At 38.5% G+C, this 27,117-nt stretch overlaps 3 protein-coding genes across 3 annotated transcripts; 1 reads left to right on the forward strand and 2 right to left on the reverse strand.

Moving 5' to 3' along the window:
• Positions 1–344: 344 nt before the first annotated feature.
• Positions 345–2,125, forward strand: LOC309496514 (uncharacterized protein). Its single transcript, XM_082166497.1, has 4 exons — positions 345–352; positions 728–807; positions 905–959; positions 1,181–2,125. Exons 2-4 carry the CDS (start codon positions 755–757, stop codon positions 2,081–2,083), a joined length of 1,011 nt encoding a protein of 336 aa, XP_082022623.1. The 5' UTR covers positions 345–352; positions 728–754; the 3' UTR covers positions 2,084–2,125.
• A 7,295-nt stretch (positions 2,126–9,420) lies between these two features.
• LOC309497258 (uncharacterized protein) lies at positions 9,421–10,392 on the reverse strand (the record flags this gene model as incomplete). Its single annotated transcript, XM_082167487.1, has 2 exons — positions 10,260–10,392; positions 9,421–10,176 (listed from the first exon to the last, which is right to left on the reverse strand). Exons 1-2 carry the CDS (start codon positions 10,368–10,370, stop codon positions 9,421–9,423), a joined length of 867 nt encoding a protein of 288 aa, XP_082023613.1. The 5' UTR covers positions 10,371–10,392.
• A 5,388-nt stretch (positions 10,393–15,780) lies between these two features.
• LOC309496208 (uncharacterized protein) lies at positions 15,781–18,355 on the reverse strand. The gene is made up of 5 exons (XM_082166167.1): positions 18,079–18,355; positions 17,708–17,995; positions 17,503–17,630; positions 17,311–17,420; positions 15,781–17,208 (listed from the first exon to the last, which is right to left on the reverse strand). Exons 1-5 carry the CDS (start codon positions 18,242–18,244, stop codon positions 17,079–17,081), a joined length of 822 nt encoding a protein of 273 aa, XP_082022293.1. The 5' UTR covers positions 18,245–18,355; the 3' UTR covers positions 15,781–17,078.
• Positions 18,356–27,117: the final 8,762 nt, after the last annotated feature.

The following is a 27,117-nucleotide window of genomic DNA, read 5'->3' on the forward strand; positions in this document are numbered from 1 at the left end:
TAGTGCATTCGAAATATTAAGCCAAAATACTCAAATGCTTAGTGGCTATTAGAGATAGGAATGATTAACATAAACCCAGACAGTGTCTAAAAGAATGATTAAACAATTAAGTAAGCCAAGTTTAATAAATACTACCTATGACATTTTACTTTTACAGGTGGTACTGAAAGATTCCAGTCTGGTGGAGCTGGTGCATCACAGTTGCACATGTGTGGCTGGAGCAGCTTTATGTAACCACTGTGTAGCCTTACTTTTCCAGTCTGCACATTATTCTCAACTGAAGGTGCCTGTGGTCCCCCCTATTCTAAGCTGTACCAAAGGAGAACAACAATGGCACAAGCCCAGAACTTTGGTAAGTGACAATAAAAGGCATATATATCTGTTGCACACTCATTATATACATGTTGGTGATATTTTCTGAACTATGGTAAATGGACTGCATTTATATAGCGCTTTCACAGACCCAATGGCCACCAAAGCGCTTTACAATATTGCCTCACATTCACCCATTCACTCACTCATTCATACACCGACGGCGGTGTCAGCCATGCAAGGCGATCCAGCTCGTCGGGAGCAGCTGGGGTTAGGTGTCTTGCTCAAGGACACCTCGACACTTGGTCAGGTGGAACCGGGGATTGAACCACCAACCTTCCGGTTTGTAGACAATCTACATGAACCACTGAGCCACTGCCGCCCCTATGTTGAACTATATCCTGTTATTTGATAGGGTATAAAACCAGGACCTGTGGATAAGATGGCTGTGCTATCTGCAAAACCAAAGTGTGGAGGAAAAAAAGACGGCATAAGGTAAAAGCTGAACATTGTAGATTTATTACAGTATCCTGCATGAATGTTTGAATGAAAATGTGTATGGCACATATGTAAAGTTTTATGTTTCACATAGGAGCACACTCTACAAAGGCCTGAGTGGGGATTTACCCGATCTCTCTATGCTTCAGGTAGGGGTAACAAGATCAAATTCCAAAGGACAGTATAATATGATCTCAACTTAAATTTATATACATATACAGTACTTGTATTTCACAATTTTATGAGGAGCTGTTTACAGAAGGGTTTTCGATTACAAAGCTATTTTTAGTGGTGTGAGGCCATGCACACCACTACATTGAAAAAAGGGAAGTGTTTATGGTATGATAATTACGATTTATTACATGCCTAGGTGACAGAAGCCTATAAGAACTTCTCCGCAGCTGAGGCACCGATGATCTGCAGCATGGGCATCAGCTGTGAAGTTCCTCTGGTTGACTCTGCCCTTGGCCCAGTTCAAGCTGGAAGTCCATTGTCCTACCAGCAACCAGCAACAGCTAAGAGGGACCTGTCCTTCCATGCTGCCCCACCACCTCCATCTCTGCCTCTTAAGAATTATCACCTGCAGCCATCTAATTGCATGTTTGTCTGTAGTGAAGCACAGCAGCTGTACCTTAAAAGTCTTGATGTCACTTGGGACATGGCACACAAATTTGAGTGTGCTACTAGAGAACAAAGTTCGTGCAGTGAATGGCATCAGTTAAGGAGGCCAAGACTGACTGCCTCACGTTTCAGGGAGATCTGTCAGGTGAGAGAGTGTACTGAAGACAGTCTGGCTGACCGGATACTGCAGGGAACCCGTCAGACTGCAGCTATGAAGAGGGGGCTTGAAATGGAGGCAGATGCCATCTGGGAGTACTGCCAGATGAAGAGGGTCAACCACTACCCTTGTGGATTTGTAATCCACCCTGATGCCCCTTGGTTGGGGGCATCTCCCGATGGGGTAATTTTTGATCCTTCAGAGCAGTGTAATTTTGGTTTGATTGAAATTAAATGTCCGAATGTCAAACGCTATGTTGACTGTCCATATCTCAAAATGAATTCAGGCAAACTGGAGCTCAAAAGATCACATGCTTATTACTCGCAAGTACAAGGGCAGATCCTAATAACAGGAATGAATTGGTGTGACTTTGTTGTCTCAGCTGAAGAAGATGTACTAATTCAACGAATTTACAGAGACCGTGACATGTTAGATGTCATCAAAGAAAAGGTAGACAGGTTTTATTTCAATGTATACATGCAGAAATGCATGTAATGTGTGCAAATCCAATCACCATGCACAATGTAATGAAATGTAATGTGTGATGTAATGTAAATGCTTATTTTGAAATTGTATAAATTTATAATGCAACATTGAATTCGGTGACTTGATTTTAACAAAACCTATAAACCACTGGAGGGGCTGCTATGCCAATACTTAGTTGACAATTTTCCACTGTGGTGGGTTCACTGAATGAGAAAGATACTCAGCAGACATTCATGTGGTTATAACAATGCATTTATTCATAATCTTCTGGTTCATTTCCCATTTCTGGTCTATCTACACACACTTAGGGCGCTTTCACACTGGCAGTTTAGTGTGACCGGGGCACGGTTCGCATGAAAAATCGCTAATGTGAACGCTGTCATCGGACCCGGGTGCGCACTAGAGTACCGAACCCGAGACTACCTGGAGGAGGTGGTCTGAGCTCGGTTGCTCCCGAACCGTGGCGCGGTTCGCGTTAATGTGCAAGCAACACGGACTCGGGTGCGCGCTTGTTCAGGAAGTATAGTATCCCGCGCATGCGTATCACTGTCGAATATCATTGTTTCCTCACACGAGTTGTATTCTCCATGCGTTTTCCGTGTCCGTTTGCGATGACGTAAGATCACTGCAAACGCACCTGGGTTCGATACAACTAATTGAGTGTGAAACCAGACCAACGCTGCGGGGGGCGCCGGGAACTAGCGCACTCGGGTTCGGACCGCAGCAAACGAACCCAGTGGAAAAACGCCCTTAAATTAGACCGATAACTAATTAACTAAACAAACAAAAGGTTTAAATGCTAGCCACAATGTGATGGGGAAAAAACTGCATGGAGCACACCTGCTGAGTAATTAGCTCAGTAGTACACTGCATGTATACATATATATATGTGTGTATATATATATATATATATATATATATGTATATTATATATATTATATGTGTGTATATATATATATATATATATACACACACACACACACATGTATATGTATATATATATATATATATATATATATATATATATATATATATGTGTGTATATATATATATATATACATATACACACACACACATGTATGTATATATATATATATATATATATATATATATATATACACACACATGTATGTATATATATATATATATATATATATATATATACATGTATGTATATATATATATATATATATATATATATATATATATATATACTAGAGGTGGGCATAGATTCATTATTTTAATCTAGATTAATCTAGATTAATTTTGAAATTAATCTAGATTAATCTAGATTAAAATGGCTCATTTGAATTCTGCCGAAGGCATTCAGAATATGTGTGCTACCCAAATAATGACTATAAAAGTAAGTCTTTGAGAACAGGTTTCTCAAGCCAGGTGGCGCATTAGACCAGGGGCTCATCTCCTGTTTCCAAAATGCATCACAAACTGCTTGAGAAAGCTGTTCTACTCATAGACTGTAAAAGGTTACTACTGTACTGTTACCGTCCGTAGGCAACATTAGGTAGGCCTATGTTATTATCAACTACTATAGGCTATCAATTAGGGATGGGCGATATGGCCTAAAATCTATATTGTGATATACATTGCAGCCTGCGATAACGATATACAGTATATTATAATAAAACCATTTCAGAACAGATTACACAGACCCATGCTAAACAACTGCTAAATGTCTTTTTTTTTTAAAGGGTGTATGTAGTTTTGAGAACATATATTTTGCAAAACTGTAAGTATACAACATAATTTAGCAGATAAATAAAATTTAAGTACACTAGCTGCAGAGACTTAAGTAGGTCTAATGTTTATTATGGCTTGGAGCTTATGAAACCCCAAATTTAAAATTAGAATATTGTCTAACTGATGTCTTTTCAGTTAAAAAAAAACCACAACAACGATTCTTAAAATCGAGATTATGTGCTACACCACTAAGATATATTGGAATGGGAATAATACGCGCGCGCTGGTATTCAGTGATATCATGTTTCGTTTTGAATTTGAGGTGGTAGAACGGATTAGTCGTGTGTTAACTTACCGAACTGTTACCCCACACACTCTGTATATAGTTTGCTGCTGCTCGTCTGACGGCTTAAACCCGAACCAAGTCCAAATAATGGATGTTGCACCGATCTTTTTCACCAGCTTTCACTTTCAGCCGTGTTTACTTAAGATGACGACGAATATGCGTTGCAGCCGGGTTTACCTCGCGGCCGCGGGTAGATTGCGTCATCATAGCTTGTGTAGTAGAGCCATCTCCCAACCCAACTTGGAGAATAGATTAACAGCGATATTTTTTTTATCGTGCGATAAGAGTCTCGCGTTAACGCAGCACGTTAACACCGATAACGGCCCACCACTAATACAGATGGTGGACAACCAGAATGAGACTTTTACCGCCGCCGTTCCCGCGGCGGCAAAAATGGGATGTGTATTTGCTGCCTTTTACCGCTGAGTGGCGCTGTAATCACAGACTTTGAAAAGTGTCAGTTTATTCTCTTTATGACGTAATCTGCCGCGGCAGTAATCTGAGCTGAGGTCACAGATAAATTCAAGATAAATATTGTGGTTAAACGAATCAAATTCACTAAATTTAAACAAAGTAGACACACGTTAACATTGTGTGCCCAGTTTTTCTATAATTTAGAAAGGCTATGTCAATAGGTTACTTGTCATTTACTTCGTGTTATTTTAATGTGTTTGTAGATTTATTAACTGAAACATAACAGTGAAATAAATTAAAATAATTTACCGTAAAATTAAAACATTTTCAGGACTTGCAGTTACTAACCGATGTTAGTCGGTTTAAGCATTCTTTGTTATATTCAGAATTAAATAGGCTTACATGTTGTTATGATTATCAATTGAATTATTTAATAAATAATCAACCACAATGCCTATTACTGCCGCAGCAAAAATAAACCAGTCGAATTTCAAAGTCGTTCGCGAAATGGCTATACCGGGTGGCGCAAGTGACAGGGCAAAACAGCAGCAACTGCGGCATTTTAAAAGGTAAGTTTCCTATCTGTTTTTTTTTTTTTTAAAAACAATAAAAATAAAAAAAAACTTTTTTCATTATTTGAACAAAAATGAGACTGATTGAATATGTAAAAATATAAACAAACAAAGCAGACTTTTAGGGAACGATAGCTCAGTCTGATAGCTCAGACGATAGCTCTGTGGTCAATGCATTAACAATAGCCTCTCGGAGCTTCAAACGATCTGAGATCGAATCTCAGTGTAGCCGACAGTGTTTATGTTTTTCCGTTCTTGATGCTTAAATATGCATCTGTTTATTAAAGTCAATCATCTTGTTTAATTATCAATTGTACATTACAACATAAATTTGCTACATTCCAGTTGAGCCGCTGCAAAGACGACACATCTGATGAAGGAAGACTGTCAGCCGATTGCAGAAAATGAAGATGATGAAGCTCGTCTTTAATCTACTAAATTTTTTTTTTTGTGTGTGTGTGAATCATTCACGAGATTAAGATGACTGACAGTTATACCCGGCCATAGCAACGGAAGACATTTTTCAAAACAGATCGAACAAATCAGAAAAATACTTTCAAGACAGTATTGCTTTCAATTAAAAAATAAACAATGAAAATGTAAAAGAAAAAGAAAAATAATTAAGTTTGAAAACCCATCGCACATTTCAAGGTATGAATAAAGTGTCGGGACAGTTTTTTTATTTAAACAGGGTTGCATCGATAGTTTATTCCCTTTGTGATGCAAAATAAGAAACACAGACTCTTATTCTTGCAACATTTTACATTTCTATTGTCAAAGAAATTGCAGCTAAATTAAAACGGTACAAAACGAAAAAAGTTCAAAGCAACATAAATTAAGAACCGGCGTTTTTCTTTGCCTCTCTCGCGCTGGATATTTTTTTAGTAAGTTTGGTCTCCCTCACTGCGCGCGCGGGGCTTTCTCCAAATTAAGCATTTCAGCGTAAAAAAACACCATACAGCTGATAATACTGTATATGTCGCTGTGTGTCATCCACACAAATCGCGAAAGAAAAAACTGTAACAAATAGCTTTTGTTCCTTCAAAGATACAACATGCCTTGCTGAATTCACCTTACAATAAAACGAGGTGGGTTGCGAATTAAAGAGCTCTGTATCTGCTAAATTGAAATTGTGTGTAGAAAACCTTTAAATACAATCAATAAAACTACAATATATAATTTAATAAGATATAGGGCCTACTGTACATAGGCTATGGACTTTTGGAGATTTTGAGATTAATCCTTAGAATTTTGCCTTTGCCTGCTCATCAGGCTGGCTCCGACACTCTCCATATGAAAGACGGAACATTAACACCTCTGTCCTGCACCCCCACGATAAAGCAACTATTGCCTTCTCCAAACCCCCCACAGGCTATCTGAGTTTGCAAAACAAAACAAAGAGTTTGCCACTCGTCGTGGTGTGCCAAAACACTTAATTATTAACTTCAATATTTCATTCAAAACAATCTCAAAACGCTTTGTGACATTTTGAAAAGCCGTGGATGCATTACTGCCACTGGAACCATGAACGCAACAGAATACTGGTTCTGATTTTATTGTTTGTCGTTTAAACGTCATATATGTTTTAGAACTAGACAAATCTCTCTGCATCAACAATAGACTATAAAATGCATTAATAGGCTAATATAAAAATATCAGTAGTCCATGTTAGTTCGGGATTCGAACCCGTGTCATCTAAATGATCGTAATGTAAGTTCAACCACTCGGCCACGATTCACTCGTTGCGACATGGCCTAACGTTCCAGTGTGTGTTCGCTCACACGAGCGAGAAGCGCTCTTCATTCAAATGAACGCGCCACCGCGTTTGTCGAACACTAATTCAACATGCCAGAATAAAACCTGGCTTTAGAACAATGCATAGCGCCACTCGTCGTGGTGTGCCAAAAAATTTACAATAATTTAGTTTAATTTATTTCAGTGTTAATGTTTGAGTTAAAAAAATCCTCTACAAATTAAATTGACACAAAGTCGGCTATAAGAGTCCTTTATAGGCTACGTAAAAAAGCAAAGGGCTTACAGTCTTAACATTTAGGCTACTTTGCTTAAATTCGATACATTTATTTTCAGTAGGGCCTAATAAATTTGTAGGGATGTAATTTCAGTATGCTTTACCAACGCTATGTATTCAATTAAAGTTCCAAGAGGTCTGGTCTCTATATTTCCTTCCCAGCTGACACTAATATGCAAGTGCACAGCAAAAATCACAACTTGTGCTTGCTGCGAACGCAAGTTATTTAAGGTGTCTCAACTGTACACAGTCTACCCTATACAGTGTGAATTCGTTACAAGGTTTTATTTAATTAAATTAATGTGCAGCAATTTGTACAAATAGAGTCTATATGCCTACTATACTGTTGTAGCCATTAAATAATCTCATTTAGTATCATATTTGTTAAAATATTATAATGTTATTTTTTTCCATCTATGTTGAATATGAAAAGTGAACAGCACGAGTAAGATAGGATGCATTATATCGAGAGATGGATATGGAGTGGGTCAGACATGATTTTGACCACTTCATTAAGTTTTGTTTAGTAGAAAACCTTTCTTTAAAGTGAATTTCGTTTTCTATAAATTGTATCTTAATTTTAATCAATTTTTCATCAACCAATTGCCTGGATTGAATAAGTAAGAGAAGCAAATATAACAGACACTAATCATGGAGGCGCCCGCGCGGTCACTTGCATTGCACGTCAGCTGGAGCGCATCTCATCCTCCTAACTTAACGAAACTCAGCGTATGCCTCACACAGACATGATAAATACATCAAATACACAAAGCTTGAAATGTCTTCAAACGAAATAATTCAAAACGAAAAGAAAAAGGCTACTCTCTGATTATGTCTTTATGTGCATTTCTCTCTAGGTGCGTTCACTACAAATATGGCGATCGTCAACTTCATCTTTGCAGTCGACACTGTCAGAAAACACTAGTTTATTGATAAAAATCAATGCACGCATCACCAGATTTACAAATACACATCTTGCTTGTTGCACGCACATATTATGTCGAAAAAAAACGAAATATTATGTTGAAATAACATTATTATTAATAATACATCTTTTAGAATATTTGATTAAATGCTGATTGTTGCGCTTGTTCAATTTAATAAAATTAAAACTTTAATTGTTATAATTAAAATAATTGAAAATTAAATATTTAGTGGCCAAGTTTTGCTAATTTATTACATAGGCTATTATATGCCTATTGCCTATATTAAGTAGGTCATATTAAGGCATATATTAAGTTTTTTTAGCTGTTATGAGAAAAATAAATCTAACAAAATCTATAATCTAAATCTAATAAATCTAAAAAAAAATTCTAACGCCAATTCAACATGCCAGAATAAAACCAGATTTTTGAACAATGCGTAACGCCACTCGGCCTGGTGTGCCAAAACACTACATTTTAAACTTCAATGTTTAATTCAAAACAATCTCAAAACGCGTTGTGACATTTTTTTAAAGCAGTAGCCTAGCCTATATACATTAAGGGCATTGAAACCAGGATCTTAACTAAAACGCGTTCCGCGTAATCTCTCAAAAATTATGCCACACTACTCCATTTATTTATTTTTTAAGGACTGCTTTTGAAATCACTATAAATTACTATGCAATTGTATCGCTCACGAGAGCTCTTCATTTATCTAATTCCTCAATAGAATAGTAAAAATATTCAGCGTCATTGCTCCTAATATCGTCTCTATTTTTAACTTTTGATTCTATTTTTTCAGTTCTAAAATTGATTCTATCTTTGGTTCTATTCTGTTGTAGCCTAATAGGCCTATTTATATATATGAAAAATATGCCTATTAGGCTTAGGGTTTTATATTTAACCCACTTACATTTTAAAATACGGCAATTGCTGCTGTTTTGCACAATGCCCCCTTTGCGCCACCTGGCGGTCATTTCGGGAACGACTTTGAAATGCGGCTGGTTTATTTTCGCCGCAGTGATTTCGCCGCGGCGGTAATAGGCATTCTGGTTGTCCACCATCTGTATATACACACCTCCGGTGGCCCTAAGATATTAACAAAAAACAGAGACATAACTGATTATCACGAATGTGTAACATTCATCTTTCTAAGTGCTAAGTAAATAAAAGATGTGTGAGAGAGAATCAACAAATTGAACATAAACAAGACTAAAATGTAAGCTAAGGGAATAAACAAATTCATGTTCATCCCCATACCCCATGCAACTTCAACAAAATAGTAAATGGTAAGTAAATGTGGATGTTCTGAAGACGCAGTCCATTGCTCGTTTCAACTCTCCTGTGGCTTCCTCTTCCTCATCTTAAACATCATACATCCATTTCTTGACAAGAGGCCAATTTTGGTAATTTGTGAGGAGACATGCAACTGTGAAGATTTGGTTGATGCTGCCTGAGATGGACAGAGGGATTATAGAATCAAAAAGTTTATTTTCTTTGACTCTTCTGATCATCCTCTCAACGTGCACCCTTAAACGAGCAATAGACTGCGTCTTCAGAACATCCACCTCCAACATTTGTGTCCTCTTGGAGAGAAAGGCAGGATGATGAACAGTCCCAGGTACAAGGTCATCCACCAGGAAGCCCTTGTCAACCATGATGGCCATGTCAGGTGTTAAGAGTGATGTAATCCCTGACTGGCGAAACACCTCCCTATCACTCATGGATCCCTCAAAGAGTGCTGACACAAATGTCAGGGCTCCATGGGGGGACATTCCCACCATGGCCTTGAAGGTGCAGTGGGACTTGTAGTGTGAAAATACCTCACTCTGAAGGAGCAGAGATGAAGGAGTCTGACAACCTAACTCTGTGCAGTCAAGGACCACATGTGTGTCGCTGTAGCTACCATGAAAGTCCTGTGGGAGATTGGCCTTCACAGCTGCAGGAGACATCCATGTACATACCGATCCCAGTAGGCTGTAGGGAAAGTTGGCCCAGGTCACAATAATTCGGCTGACTGTTGCTCGATGGATCTTAAATCTATGGCCCAGCTCCCTCTGGGTACAGCCAGTGGACAGATATGACAGGAAGAGGAAAAGTTCATCTATTGGCAGCAGTTTCTGTGGGAAAATATTAAATTAAAATTAGATCATAATCATAATATTCATAGATGTGTGTATTTGTGTATGAGCCTACTACTTACAGTCGGTCTGGTTACAGGACTTTCAGTTGTTGTGCTCGTTTTCCTTGCTCTGGTGTTGGTGACCCTAACCATCTTCACTGTAGCAGAACTGATCAGGCCCCAAAATGCCATCAAATGCTCATATGAGGGGAATCTAAACAGTATTGTAGGTTTAATTAATTATCATACTTGCTCAATATTAGATCAAAAAGACAGAGAAAATAATACACTAAAACAGACAATAGAGGCAACCACTTACAGTAAAGTTAAACGTTGATCTTACCACTACTAACTTGGCTTGATAGATTGGTTGCGCATATCTTATCTGGTGTAAAATCGGATGACCTCTGGTGATGATGCAAACCGCTGGAGTCCAAATGAGCTCTGTAGATGAAGTGTTTGGACCTGCTGTCTCAGCATCTCGATTTCATCTAGTAGCTTCTCATATTGCTCCCGGTCGACACACACTGTGGGACTTTCTCCGTAGTCGTGGTCGATGGGCATGGGGACCATTGCTTCCACAATCTCCTCCTCAGTCTCCTCAGCCACGGGGTCAGGACTTGATGTGGGACGAGTGCGGCGCTCCCAAACGCCAGCCCGCGTCTTGCTGTTCGTGTAGCCGTTCCATTCAAACAACGATGGCACAGCACTTGCAGCTAAACTCCGTTTACCCTTAGCAGTAGTAAGGATAAGATCATTAGTGAAATGTCTGCTGCATACCTTCGTATGCGGAGTTACGGAAAACCCCGTCCTTCGGATCTTATGAAGCCACTGCGCACGAATGCCGTTATGTTTTGGAAAGCGGTGGAAGCTGAGTTCACTGTTATAACGGCTGGATCCCGTACAAAGTGGCACACTGCAATGGTCATTTGAACCACGCACCGTTTTCTGTAACTTGAATACATCTCTGATGTTATATTTTGGGGTTTTTCTTACGGTTACAGCTCTTGTTTGCTCACTTTGCATCATCTTTACCGCCGTTGTAACAGGAGCGGGAAGTAAACCGGAAACTGATCTGCCGATCACTGTAGAAAACGGAAGTACGTCACGGGACTTGTGCACATAGCCTATTCCATCATAGAATTGCCTAAATGTATTTATAAAACAACATTCGGACGCAATAATGTTGCAAGTTAGGAATTCCAGTGAGGAGAAACTAAGTCATGTCTATTTTCAGAACAAACATAAAACAAACACAACAGAACCAGGCGCGTAGCCAGTAATGGGCCAGGGCGGCACTGGCCCGCCCACATTACTCACTGGCCCGCCCAGGCAAGTTTGATCAAAATACATTTTTAGTTTCTTTTTATTATTCAAATGTATTTAAGAAAATATATTAATATAAACCTGATTTATTGTTGACTGGTGTGTGTGTTTAATTTGTTTTCCCGAATAAAATGGAACTGTTTGAAGCAAGTTGTAAACCCTCTCTCCGGAACGTAATTGGTTGCTATGGTTGCTATAGACTCTCTGGGCGGCGGGCTCTGGGCTAATTTTGGTAGCTGCTTTTTAGCCAAAAAGTTATTTGAAAAAAGAACTCTGTGACTCTTTGGACTATGATGAGACCATTTCTGTTTTCAACACTAAACCCAGGCACTTGCGTCTTGTTTTGTAGAATGAAAACAACAAAGGTAAGCCTGTTGTTTAACTAATTTCCTTAATTTTTGCCCATGAAGTGATTTAAGGCGAGACACGGCAGGCAAAAACATCGGGGTTTTTTTTCACTGGTCAATTTTGAGATTTTTGGCTATTTGTCTTCAATGCCTTCTTTCAGACTTGTGGTGAAAAAAAGTCCAAAATACACATTTTGGTCTTTATTTTACTACATTTTGTCTATTTGCGTCTGTAGATTTCTCCTAAATTCAACAAAAGTTGGCGTTCGCGTTCTAAATCAATATGTTGCTCCGCCATCGCTTCTGCACCCTTATTGCTGGTAGTTTGTCCAGCCTTTACTGAGCTCTGTTGGTTGAACATGATGATTAGACAGTGTTTTGTTATTGCCTTTGCCGAATATTGCAAAATAAAGGTGTAACTGTTTTTGCAGTTTGTCTATTCTTTTTTTCTAATCTCTAAGGTTTAATTATTATTTAAGTCTTTTTTTTTTCTAGGAAAAACTATAGGCCCACTCACTTTTTCACTGGCCCGCCCAAAATACAATTTCTGCCTACGCCACTGAACAGAACTACTTGTATACGTTTTTCACATGAGCATGATTGATTTTTCACTAAAGGATTGAAACTTTCATTAATATGATACGCTACTCCACATAAGAAGAACAGAAATGCCAACATGTTACTGACCTGATGCAGACACACAGCTGAAGCAGACTGATACCGTCCTGTTCTGGAATGAGGTTTATGTAAGGTCACTTGATAACAAGTGGAGCAGCCTGAAATCCGCCCCAATGGCTCTCTATGAGAGCATGCTGCAGTTCCAGTTTTCACCACAGATTTACATTGGGGAAAAGCTGGGGGGCGCTGTAGAGCTAAATACATGCCTAGTCAATGTGCTACATTTTAATATATCCTGCTCACTTTATGACTTAAAATAGTCTAGAAAATTAGACCAATATTTGTTGCAGAATGCTGAACATATTTATAATTTATTATTAATTCAGTGCATATAGAGGTCTATGTTTTTGATGAATATTTTGGTGGGGCCACGGCAGATCACGACGCTGTTGACCTCGGTGTCTGTAAGGGCCGAATTTCCCCCATTCTCTCAAAGAAATATTCCACTGTTGACTCAACAACCTTTTAATTAAATCTTCCCAAGAACGCTGTTTACTCCTGGCCACTCCATGTGTTTTCTCAGATAGGATAGCTATCTGATTCATCAAAACGATTACATTTGCACCTGGTCACATAAATGTTTTTTTGCAAAACGGATATAAATATGATCTTCAAATCTAAATGCAGATTTAATGAAGTGCACGTCACAGAAAGCAACAGATATGGGCTGCATTTTATTGATCATCAGCTAAAATTTCAAAATCAAAGACCGCAATAAGAGAGAGAGGCAACAGCCCTGGTAAGATCATTTTGTTTCTTTACTTTTAATGAAGATTATTGTGTTAAGCATCTGCGACTTACTTTCACTTTGATTTGCGATTGATTGCACGTTGGCTTGATGAATAGATGCTCTTCTGCGGTATTGAGTGTTGCAGTAGCGTCGTCATATCTGGCCATAACTTGACATATAGCCTTACAGTGTTTCCCAACCTTTTTTCAGTCAAGACACCCTTTGAAAAAAAAAAAAATGTGTGGCACCCTACACTAGTGTTCACGATACTACTTTGATACTATACCTTGAAATGTATCAATTTTCAATACCACAGGGAAGAACTGCCGTATAGGCCTACTGTCATAATAGATATTTTATTATCAAAAAAAATTTTTGTCCATCCATTTAAAGTCTAGGAAATCATTAATTTCTTCTGAAGAGATCACTTTACATGATGACATATTTAATTAAGGCTTGTATTCATATATAAACATTGCTCAATTACCATTGCAAATCTCACATAAATGTTTGCTCACTCAGTGTATTTGTGTTTTTATATTGGGATAATTTTGTTATAATTGCACAAGATAGCTTGTTTTTAATATATTTTATGTAATAATTTCACAGTTAATCTCCAAATTAATGTAGAAACAACATAAAGACAGTATATTTCAAATAATTGTTTAATGGCATCTTTTTATGAATGAAGTGTTTGATTCTGATGTCACTGCTGCTGCACATGTGGATCCCACACGCGTCCCATTTTCTCACAATTCTTAACGTTCATTTAAGACATTATTTAACTAATTTAAGACTGCTCTCATGAGGATACTCAAAGCGAAAGCGAAGTCGATTCTGGCGCGCATCGTTCTGTGCGTCGTGTGTGTCAGCACCACAGACAGCGCATTCTCTTTTGTATTTTCTCGCTTGCATGGTTTAAAAGCATTTGCATGAAGAAGAACATGATTATATAATGTAACGCTAGCCAAAGGATGACAGAAAAAAAAACGGATGCTGCTTTAATTGCGTTAAATATTTTTAACGCGTTAAACTGAAAAACATTAATCGCACGTGTTACCGTTGACAGCAGCACGGATATAACCGATGTGTTTATGTGAATACGCGGCAAGACGAACGTTGTGACAATGTTTTCGTGTGTATTTGACCGTAAGCGCAACAATGAAAAATAGGCAGCTTTATGTGGACACACTGGGAATGAAATCACGCGCAAGCACAACCTCCGCAATTCAACGGCGAAAACGTATTATTTGCATTTTTATTATAAATTTGTGCGCATTATTTGTTGTTATTAGAGACTTCCGACGATCCGAGATTGATGGTAAAACATTTTTTTTTACACATTTTAGCAATTTTTAAATGTTTGATGGAGTTTTTACACGGCACCCTGCTCTCGCCAGAGGGTACCCCGGTTGGGAAACGCTGGCCTATAAAACGCTCTCACACATTTATTTTTTGGCATTTTTGGGAGGAGTAAAATTTACATATGTGGTTTCAACAAACAGATGCATTTACACAGAAAACACATGAAGTGGCCAGGTGTAAACAGCCCCATATTGAGAGAGGGCATGCAAAGGAGTGAGAGAGGCTTTCATACCAAGGAAAATGACATGCCAAAGAAGGCGGGAAGGGGGACCATACTTTTTAAGTATGCCACAGAGACGTGAAATCATTAAAAATGCCTTCAGGGTGTGAGAGGTTAAATGTGTAAAAACTAGGAGTAAAAAGACATTTGCTTACCTTTTCCTCAGCGTACAGTGGTAGTTTGCGGTTTTTGTTTGAATGATGCTGTAAGCCTGTCTAAATCGGTCCAATTGCGGTATCTGATAGAACCGGTGAAGGTCTCTGCGTGTTACTATCTTTCCTTTTACACAACATTTTTTTAACCTTGTTATTTCATCTGACTCCATAAATGAAAAAGGTTTTAATGATATCTGAGCATCATTAAATGTGAGCAAATGTTTGATTATTCCTTTTAACTCTTTACTTATATTTTACCCATTCATATTAGGAAACTATGTCGCTTTGAGGACCTCACGCCTTCTGTTTAACACAGGTCTCACGATCACAAACTTGCCAGCTTCGGTCACAAAACAGAGGTAATTGCTATATACCTGAGATCGGTCACATTCACGTTTACACAATCAAAGATAGTTTAGTAGAGCCCCCATGGTTTCGCATACACTTGAACTTAACGTTTACTTCAGTAGAGTTATGGCCACTACTAAAGATATAAGCTGACCAACATTACTTCTCTTATAATCACTTTGGATTGGCCATGCCTTGGTTTCCCACGTACACGTATCTAAAGTAACATTAAATTAAAACAGAGGTAAGACACACCCAGATTTAGGTTGGTCAAGCAGCATTTTTGCTGTTCTAAATAGAAAATTCACTTTTTGTCTTTGCGAACCAAGTACACTTGAATTAATGCCAAATATTAGTCGTCACTAATCTGACGCAGACTTGCAGTAACATACGAATCCGTTTTTTGGGAAAACAATTTCAGAGTCAGTCAGAATAAAATGAAATGTTTTCAATTTATTGACCAGGTAATAAAACAATAATTCAAAATCCTACTCATATAATAAAATCATTGGTAAATCATATATAATAACAACAATTCAGAAATCAAGGAATTATAGAAATATTTACCTGGCAACGAAGATTACACACAGTGATTGTGTGGGAAGTCAACCTACAGACTCCATGAACCTTTTGCCAATTTTCCTTATAAACCCAGATAATTCAATATGCTTACTAAATGGTGGTGTTTGTCTTTATAACTAGATTTTGGTCCCCTATTGAGGGGTTCACAACTGTGGGATCAGAATTTGTGATTGAATGGGTTCTTGATACCTGTGGAAGAGAATGCTCATTTACATACAGGAGGGAGTTTGCATGGAGGATCTGGAGCGCACATTTTAAGGGGCACACAATATTTCTCATGTTCTAGAACTTCTTGGAGCTTTATGTTAAGGCTGGGAGAATGAGCCCATTTTACCAGGTGCACTGAGACATTTCAAATGATATCAAACATGTATAGTTACTTATTGTACATATTTAACATTGCATAGGTTTTTAGTGAGTTTTAGGTGAGGAGGAGAAGAGTGAGGTGTGAGCTGCGTCTCAGATGTTGCTGTTACATATGCAAGAGAGAGTTCAAATGTTAATTCTCAGGAGAGCCTTTTTCTTTCTCGAGGGGTAGTCCAGACTTACTGGCATCCGCCTTACAATGCGCATATGCAGAACTTCAACTAACCAGACAACTAACCAGACAAACGTTATGAATAGGATTTTGAGCAAATTAATTGGCTGTACATGCTGACGAGTCAACCTCATTTCAATCCTTGAATGGATGTTTTATTTTCTGATCTTTTTTTTCCCGACGTAATTGTCTATGCGTCCTGACAAAATATTAATCCACTCGATAACCTAGACCTCCATATAACCTGAATCAATCCTAAATGAATCATTAATGTGCTGCGGATCCGTTTATACTCGCTGGATTCAGTCTTGTGTTGTTGAAAATCAGGGATTTTTCTTTTTTTCCCAAAAATGGATGGAGCGACCTAATCTCTGGATTGGTAGTCTATGTATCTACTTTGCAGTGTATGTTTGTATGTCATGCACAAACACACACATACACACACAAATAACATATACAAGTACATTTATAAAATAAAACAAAACAATTCATAATTACTTAAGCAAGTGCCGTAACAAGCATATAATGCAATCAAACAAAAAACAGGGCAAACACATAATGATGTGTATCAACAGTATTGTATTACATTAACTTCAATCACATAAAACAAGTCATATTAAGATGTTCTTCTCACAGATCCAATGGAAAGTGTTATTGCAGTGGTAATCGGCCCACTTTGATGAATGAATCACAGCACAGTTTTCCTTTCTTTGTCCATTGGGCTCTTTAGACAACCAAAACCTACATCAACAGAGCAGCATTAGATGATTTTTTATGTGACATGATACTGACTTTGAGAGCCATTTATTAGATAATAATCAGTTCAGATCAGTGATTTCTCACCCAAAGGTCGGTGTGCTGCCGTCAACCCATTTCCACGTTCCTTCTTCATCACTGTCAGTCAGACCAATCCAGACTTTAGTACCACAAGAAATGTTCTTCTTAACAAAATCCTAACAAGACAAAACAACAACACATATTATATTAGACTACAATAACAGCCTATCACCTACTAGCGGGATTTGTTTCACTCACTTGTTCCTCTATGTTGTTTATGATGATCAGATCGGCTCCTTTCTCCGTACAGTATCTCCTGCTCTCATTCCAGCTCTTCTTCTCAGTGGAAAAGTAGTAGAAACTGGAGTGACTGTAAATCCATTCATCTGTTAACACAACCAGTTCATTTATTAACTTTCTTCTCATCTACACTGAAGTATACTAGTAGGTAAACAATACTTACTGTATTCTTTAAAACAAACTTGTCTGAATGTGTCTCTTTCTTTAACCAGGTCATTATTCTTCCACAATAATTCGTCTCTTTCATTTATGAGGTTGGTATTGTGTGTTAGTAGCCGGTCTCTCTCTTCTGTGAGGTTGGTATCCTTGGTTAGTATCTGGTGTGTCTCTTCTTGTGTGTAGCTTGTGTTGATGTGGACACCCAGCACTATGACTTCAGTCAGCAGAATGACACACAGCAGCACCAAACACACTGTAACGGCTCTGTAGCTTCTGACCCTCACACAATCACCTACCGAACACCACAGACATGAACATGAATGTTACCGGTCACGTGGCTAATGCTTGTTTCTATAGTGAAATGAGTCTCGGTACCTGAGATTGCAGGTGTTTGGTGTGTCGTGGTTTCTGAGTTCTGTGTTCCTGTCCTGACATCAGCGTCTTCGTTGACATAGATATTCTGCTCTTCATCTTCTCTGGCAGTGTTCATATCGACATGATTAGGCATAGACATCTTCAGTCTGTTGGGATTGTTGTGCATCTGCTGGAAGTTGTTGCTTCATGCTTTCAAGCCTTTTTTAAAGGCAAATGCTGTAGTCAAGAACATGTGATCTTTTTTTTTCTTCTTTTTGCTGATTTCCGACGAATACTATTTTTTCTGTCCTTACTGTGTGTTTAGTCATTTCTTGTGGATCATTGTGAAACACTTAAGTTACTCATTTGTTTTCTCTGTCCTAGGAAAGTTCATTCGTGGGAGGAAAGTACAAATAAAACATCAAACTGTATATCTAGATATCCATATAACATGTATTGATGTTGCTATTTACTTGTTTTAAATAAGTTATTTTGCTTTTTTTTAAGTTAATGCCAAATTTGAATGCTATGCGTATTCGAACAGTACCTGAAATACTAAAATTGATATTGATGTAGAGCATTACATTTTTTATTGATTAAATGAAAAGTAAATATATGAACTTACTGTTTGCAACTAACTTCGAAGGCTAACGAAAGAACACATGGGGGTGAAGAAAAGGATCTAATTTTTTTCTTCTGACTCTTTAGTCATTTATTTTTGGTCAGTTCATTTGTTGGAGGAAAGTAAAAATAAATAAAAAATCTAACAGTGAACTAAATAGATCTTCATTTAATTTGTTTTGATATTGCTATTTTCCTGTTTCAAACATATATTATTTTGCTTGCTTTTAAGTTAATGCCATTTGAAGATGCATAATATTGAACTGCCCCCCAAAAAGTATAAAAATATTGCTTTAATTATACATTTATCCAATATTGCTGTTTAGAGATTTGATAATAGTGTCAGTCTTGGAGAATGACATGATGACACAGATGATGCCATGAAATGTGTTTAACAGCACTGTGGCAACACGTAACACCAGGATATTAGAGTTATGTACACTGGCACAAGACAAAAATAATATGGTGATACAACTATGGTGAAATAATATGGTGATACAACTGATCGTATGGATTTTAGAGCTAGCTTTATTGCTGTCTAGTACATATCAATCGCAGTTCAAAGCAATTAGTAGATTTAATGTTAGACATTATTGTTCTATAAAGAGACTTGATATTGGTTGGTTTTGTTCAAAGCAAGAGTTAATGATCCTCAAACTGTATTAATTAAAATAAGGTGAAAATGCTGAAAAAAGTCTGATGCTCGAGTAGATGTCAGGAGAAAGTAGTTAATGGTCGGTTTTGATGTAAGCAAGAGTAAATAATTCTCCAAAAACATCAATCAAGATATGATCGGTTGTCTTAAAAACTAGCTAGGTATCAAAGAGTCTGATGTGAGTTTCGTATAAAAATGTAAAGTCATTTTAATAAAGTCATTAATAAAGAGAACCAAAACCGCAGGAGATTGCTGGAGATAAACTGGCATAGGCATACACACACATAAAAGATTAGAACTGACAAACACTACTGAAAAATGATGGAAGCAAACCAGAGCAATCTAGAGTTGACGATGGCAGAGAAAAATAAATTCAATTTGATTGTTTGGTGGAATTGTTTTATTGAGAATGAAATGTGTTTCTTAAAAGACTGGCAAATATATTGTTAAAGGAAGACAGAAACTTTTGTGAAATCTTTTAGTTTCACTCAGTTCCCTTTTTTGCTTCTAAAAAATGTGCTTATGCAAAGAAATGATGTAATGACCCTTGCTAAAATAGCAAGCTGAGATGTGATTTTTTCCAAGACAGTGTGCAGAATGAGGGGGAGTTTACACGTCACTGTTTTTAACTTAAATATAAAGAAACAATGTATGCGTTTTGGCCATTCATTTACATGACAACAGCGTTTTGTTGGCCTGAAAACGCAAACTTTTGAAAACAGGATTTAAAGTTCAAGTTTTTGAAAACAATACTGTTACAGCTTCCTTGACAAATGAGAACAAGTGTAAAGACACAGCTGGAAGTGAAGAGGAAGTGGCTGATGTGGTATAATTAGGTTTAAAAATAAATGTGTAAAAGGTCTGTCCCAGACAAAACCTAAAATACTATGTGAAGGACGCAAGATAATTTAATTATTATTATATTACCGCGTGGTGAACCTAACATATTTAAACATTTGCTTTGTGTTGTTGGCCAGAGAAAATGACAGAGAAAAGTAAAACGGACATAAGATCATTTTTCAGTGCACCAAAACGCCAAGTAAGTACAAAATTAAGGCAATATATCATTATAAGAATGGGTGCTTATGGAAATATTAATGTCACGGTGTCACAGGCAAAGGATACAGAAAGTACTGAGGGACAGGGAGACCAGGAACAGTCAAGGTTTAGAATCTCAGGTAAGTGTGTTGAGCTTTGGTTAATGTTTTTTGGAGGTGTTCCTGTTTAGCAGATGAGCACCACAGTATGAACAGCCAATTTAACAAGTGTTATGAAAAAAAAAAAAGAGTCTTTATTTAGAAGTCTTGCTATTGGGTTGGATGAGGTAGTTATTAGGAGTATGCAACACATCTTCTGTTCCAGGAGTCAGACTGTCCTGAGACAGTGAGAGTAGAGGAAGGGTCAGAACCAGGGAGAGAGCCAGAGAAAGCAGTACAAGGAGACAGTATTGCCAGCACCAGCACAGGGAACAGGAGCACAGTCTATAGTTCAGATCTCAGTGACTGCACAAAGCCATACCAACCACATCCCCAGTGTATCGAGAAACAAATACTTCCAAACAAGTCATTGGCATTTCAAGAGAAATGGTATGAAGACTTTCCATGGCTACATTACAGTCCATCAGTAAGACGGGTCTTCACTGCAGCAAAGGTGTTTCAAATCAGTACTCTTTAGCAGTGTTCGAATTATACCGTGAGCTTCGAGGGGTACCGCTATTTCGACTGGTGACGTCACTTTTTTGCCCATTTTATAGGCTTACACAGGAGACCCACTAATCTATATGCGACATTCCCTGAATATTAGTGCAGATTCCCTCTTGTTAAGACATTAAGAATGAAATTGCACAAAATGATAAATCGCCTCATTAAATCTTACTTATTTATTAATTAAATATTAATAAATCAATCATGTTACACTGAAAAGTTAATTCAATCAACCAATTATGTATCTTTGCAAGTTAAGGGTATCAATCAATCATGTTACACTGAAAAGTTAAAAAGCATTGAAAGACACTCTGTTGTGTTTTTGTGTGAAAGAAAAAAAACTCTGAAAATAAAAGTGCTGTCAGCAATAATTTCTTATGTGTGTTTTTTCGCATAACACACTGACTAAAATTTTAAATGCTGCAAAACACATGGGAGTTATATTCTCGATGCTGTAGTTTATCTGATCAGTCACAGTATATCATTAATCAAGCTTAATTTGACTTTTCAACTACAATTAGGCAGGGTGAACTGAAAGCTTTTACAATCTTTTAGCTATAACTTATATCATTGACAAAAGTACGTGGTGCATTTTCTTCCAAAAATTAAATTCATCAAGTTCAAAAAAATCACACAATAACTGTTTAACCAGACATAGCCTTAATTTGCATCTAAATAACTTTCATTGCTTGTCTTTCACAATGCACTTACCATAATATTTATTAGGGGGACAACAGATCACAAAACTCGCGGTTGAGACCATAATATTTATTAGTGGGGCAACGGATCATAAAACTCGCGGTTCAGACAATATTATGTTTTTTGAGTAACAGATAGGATAGTTTTTCAGATCAGAAAAACAAAACAAAAAAACCTTTAAGTAGCCATCGACACCACAGCCAGCAGACGTATTTATGCTTCGTAATATTCTACACATTTAACTGGGAGTGGGGCCGTCCACACTGTTTTATCCATTGTAGGCATCGTTCACGTTGTGTTTTCGGCTTTGGGAAAGAACACAACTCCTCCAGACAATCTCTCGGGGTATCTAGTGTCCGATTTACAAACGCCGTGGGCGCACCCTTAATACTGTCTATGGGGCGCACGCTTCACCATCTTGCTAATGTTTGTCGGACCTGCTCACATAGTAACGGTTGCTATGATGTGTGATTGGACAATGGCCGTTTTGGGGGAGGGGCTGGCGAAAGGTCAATTGGCCCCGCACATGACCATTATCTTCTTCCTTCGCGCGAACGCGCAGTGGTCGTTGTTCTGACAACGAGTCTCGAGAGCAGCTAACGCTCGTTACCGTCAGTCAGCGTCTTTTCCCGTAGTGTCTACTCCATAAAATAAGTTTTGGTTGATTTCTTTACTGACAACATTGTTCATATATGTAAATGATCACAATTAAAACAAAGACATGACAGCATTACAGCCCCTTGTCATTCACATCACAAGTGGAACAGAAGAGAAGCATTTTCTGGAAGAAAAGTTCATTCGGCGAGGTGGAACCTTGGTTATATTGAGTTGCAGTATTATTGTAGTAGGCTACTACTTCAGTTGTTTTGCAGTAAAACTGCAGTTGTGTTACAGTTATACTTCAATAGTAGTGCCGTTTTTTTGTGTCCAAAAAAATGCATTTTTCTACATGTAACAAAAACGGCAGTATTACTTCTAAAAAACTGCAGTAAGCAGGATGTTTTGAAATGAATCGCGTTGGTTCATGTGTTAAAGTCAAATATTAAAATACAAAACGATATTTTAATAACTGTTTCACTTGCTGTAGTGGTGTATGTGCGTGAGTGAAGAAATCACGCGCCACTCTAACTTATGTTGTTCGGGGCGAGAGTGAAGACGTATCTCGCGCCTAAATACAGATAGAGCTAGCTTCTGCAGCAGTTCAAACACACATTTTGAGCACGTTTCCATCCAACAACCTTGTCCATAAGATAATAAACAACTTCTTGGATTAATGCAACCATTCGTGGCTTAGTTTCACCAAGATACGGACAATATTTGCTTGGTACAGAGAGCTTCAGGAGCTGCGTGAACTTTTAGCAGCTAGCTAACGTTAGCTAGACTACGACTTCATTATATAGAATGAGAGAAACACTATGAACAACCAAATTAGGACAGTTCTGAAAACCTGTTTAGATGACGAGCTACTCATAACATTTAGCACAAAGTACAACACATGATACATGGAAGTCAAAACCATAGGCAAAGATTAATGTTGATTCAACCACTTACTCTTAATTTTTCACTGACACATCAGCGCCGGCGCCCCTACCGAGTACGTAAAGTTACGTTTTGACAGCTAGTGAAGTGATATCAAAAAACCATGGTAAAGAACAGAGGCTGAACGTACCAGAAAAAAATGGTACAGCCCGATGGGGAGTAGGCCAGGGTTTGAAATCGGATTTCATTAGATTATTGCCGGAATTGTTGATATGTGGTGGTAATACATACTGCATTTAAATATTTTGGATAGGCTAACATTATATTTGATTTTTTTTTTTTAAATCAGTATCCCCCCAACTATTATTTTCATCCCTTTTGGGAGGTACCAAGTCTCATCTAGGGGGGTCGGACCCCCCCAATACCCCCCGTAATTCGAACCGTGCTCTTTAGGTCATAGACCTGATGCTGCTTTCATTAGTACAGGCTTTAGAAATTGGAAAAAAGCCATTGAAAAATGTACAGAACACCAGACCTCCCAAGCCCACCGACATTATGTGACTGTGAGTGCACATCAGTCAAACCCAATCAGTACCCAGTTATCCAGTGCATGGGGTAAACAGCAGGAGGTGGCAAGACATTGCTTGAAGAGAATTGTTAGCTCTGTATGGCATGTTGCAAGGCAGGGACAATCTTTAAGAGGCCATACTGATGAAAGTGGGAATCTGTATCAGCTCCTGAAACTTAGGGCAGAAGAGGATGATCTCATTTTATTTAAATGGTTAATAGATCACACTATTGCATACACAAGCCCTAAATCACAGAATGAAATCCTGAAAATTATGGCCAATACAATAATCCGAGGCATTGCAAGCAGTGGCGATTTCTTTAAGACTGCAAGGGAAGCTCGGCTTCCCCTATAATGTCGAAAAATGAATGGTCAAATATGTACTATTGTATTAACATTTTATTGACTAAAAATGCGTTAGAAAACGTTCATCTCAAAGACGAGTTCGTTCAGAATCAGTTACATACAGCAGGTCGGCTGACTCGATCTCCTTCTCATACATTCCCGTAGCGTCACAGTGCATTTCCCCGTTGAAGCCCAGCTTCCATTGACTTCAATGGGGCTGCGCTGAACAGTTTTTTTCAGCGCTTCGAAACTAGACGGTCATTGGATAAATGCTGCGATTATGTCCCGCCCATGGAAGCTCAGCTTCTCTGGGGGTGAATGAGGAGTGGGCTGGCCTGGATTCCGAGCTTCTGCGTGATAATTGGACGGTCTGTTAAACGGCTGCATCTCCTTTTGACTGACAGCGATTTTGTACTATAAGGAATCACACTGAATCTATTCGCGCTCAGTCCCATCGCGGATTTCTCAAGTACAGTCGAAATAAAAACTGCTGCAACCTATTTCTTGATATTTGCTTGGCGAAATTGCTTGCTTTTCATAATAAATTTCACACAATTATACACCACATTCCTTGTTTCAGTTTTACAGAGTTTAATATTTTTTTTAGATCGTTCATTCATTCATATAGTAGGCTAGGCTAGCGTCGTGGGTGAAACTGCACACGATGGCAGACAGTGCTAATATTGTCGACCTGATTTTGGCGAAGCCATTTGAAAGTGTTCCTTATGAGGAAAAACTTAGAATTAAACAGCAGGGCAGATCAACACCTAAGATTGATTTAGTGCAAAAGATAGGGAAAAATAACAGGTCTTTTCAGCTCTCCTGGTGTGACAAAATTAGCTGGCTGACTGGAAGTGCTGTGACAAATAAAATGTACTGCTGGCCATGCCTCTTGATGAAACCATCTCACGGATGTGTTGTTTGGTCAAAGGTGGGGTTTGGAGATCTGAATAACTTTGACAGGGCATATAAAAGACATGAAAAGAGCAATGCACATGTGAATGCCTGTGCAAGATTAAGTTGCATGGGCAGGATCAGGGTTGAGCATGCCTGTGCAAGATTAAGTTGCATGGGCAGGATCAGGGTTGAGCATGCAATAAATGAAGGTGCTCGCATTCAAGTGGCTAAACATAATGAAACAGTCAAACAAAACAGGGCCTTTCTAAACCGCCTTATTGATGTGACATCCTTGCTTGGCCGGCAGGAGCTGTCATTTAGGGGACATGATGAGAGTAGTGAATCATCCAACAAGGGGAATTACAGGGAGTTCACAGAAACATTAGCTAAATATGACTCTGTCCTGTCCACACAATTCGAGACCTCAACTGTGTTTTCTGGTATGTCCCATACTATTCAAAATGACTTGATCTCTGCTCTTGCAGCCACCGTTTCTGATCAGATCAGAGATGAAATTCAGGATGCTCCCTTTTTTGGATGGCAGGTGGATGAAACAACTGATATATCCTGCCGTGCCCAACTCTCTGTCATTGTTCGCTATGTAGATAGTGCAGGTAAAATTCAGGAGCGCTTTATTGGATTGTTTGATGTTTCTGGGGGCCGAGATGCCCAGTCCGTTTTTGATGTATTAAATGAGAACATGCAGGGCTACAATTTTAAGGATAAGCTTGTGGCACAGACCTATGATGGGGCTGCTGTCATGGCTTCAGATCTCAATGGTCTGCAGGCCAAAGTGAAAGCAATAGCCCCCAGTGCAATGTTTGTGCATTGCTATGCACACAGACTGAATCTGGTGCTGTCACAGGGGGCTAAATGCTTGCCTGAGTGCAGAATTTTTTTTGCATCACTCTCAGGGTTTGCCACATTTTTTTCAAAATCCACAAAGAGGACATTTTTTCTGCAGGAGTCTGCAGGCTGTTCAAGGTTGCCCAGAAACGCTCCTACTCGATGGAATTTCACATCACGGATAGTGAGCACTGTGGCAAACAATTATGATGGCCTCCTGCAGACATTTGAGAACATCATTGCAGACACGACAATGGATGATGATACACTGGATTGTGCCAAAGGCTTTGTGAGGAAACTGGAGGATTTTGAGTTTGTGTTCATGTTGTACACATATGAACAAATCTTCTCTGAGACTGATGTGGTCTTTGATATTGTCCAGCAGAGGGCGATGGATGTTCTTTACTGCAAGAAAAGAATTGAATCTCTTCTTGTATTTGTCAAAGAGAAGAGGTCAGAGGGGGCTTTCCAAGCTGTTTATGCCAAAACAGCAGATCTCACATCAGACCCACGAGATGAGCCCATGAGAAAGCGCCGTCTGACCCAATTGCAGGATCCCCAAGAGCGATACAGAAATCTGTACATGGCCATCCTTGATAACATCTTGGAGCAGATTCCTCAACGTTTTTCAAATTTGGAAAGTATGCTCTTCTTAGAATTAGTCAATCCAGGGAAATTTGATGACATGAGACAGGTATTTCCAGAGGAGGCCTTCCAAAGTGTCCTGAAAAGTTATGGCCATCACTTTGATTCAGGGAAACTGAGGTCAGAACTTCAAGTCCTGTATTCAGATCAGGACTTGCAGGGTAACAGGGGAAAGCTGTGTGATTATTTGGTGTTCCTTAAAGACATGGAGTTGGACAGTGCAATGCCTCAGCTTTACAAACTGTTCTCATTAGTGGCAACAATTGGAGCAACATCTGCAGGTTTAGAAAGGAGCTTCTCCTGTTTAAAGCGGCTCAAGTCCTACACCCGTAACACAATTGGCCAAGGCCGTTTAAGCAGCCTAGCTCTGCTGGCCATTGAGAGGACACTGGTCAAGTCACTGGAAAAGACGCCTAGTTGGTACGACAGGGTCACAGACGATTTTCTTGAAAAGGAACGTAGGGCAGAATTTACTTTTAAATAAATGGACAATTTTATGATGTAGGCCGAAAATGAGCTTCCCCTCTTTGACAGACCAGTAGCCGCCACTGATTGCAAGAGAGATAAGGTCTCCTGCCCTTGTTCAGTTTTCTGTAGTAGTT

The sequence above is a fragment of the Leuciscus leuciscus genome (genome assembly GCF_965113295.1).
Source record: "Leuciscus leuciscus genome assembly, chromosome: 4".
In the NCBI taxonomy this organism is placed as follows: domain Eukaryota; kingdom Metazoa; phylum Chordata; class Actinopteri; order Cypriniformes; family Leuciscidae; genus Leuciscus; species Leuciscus leuciscus.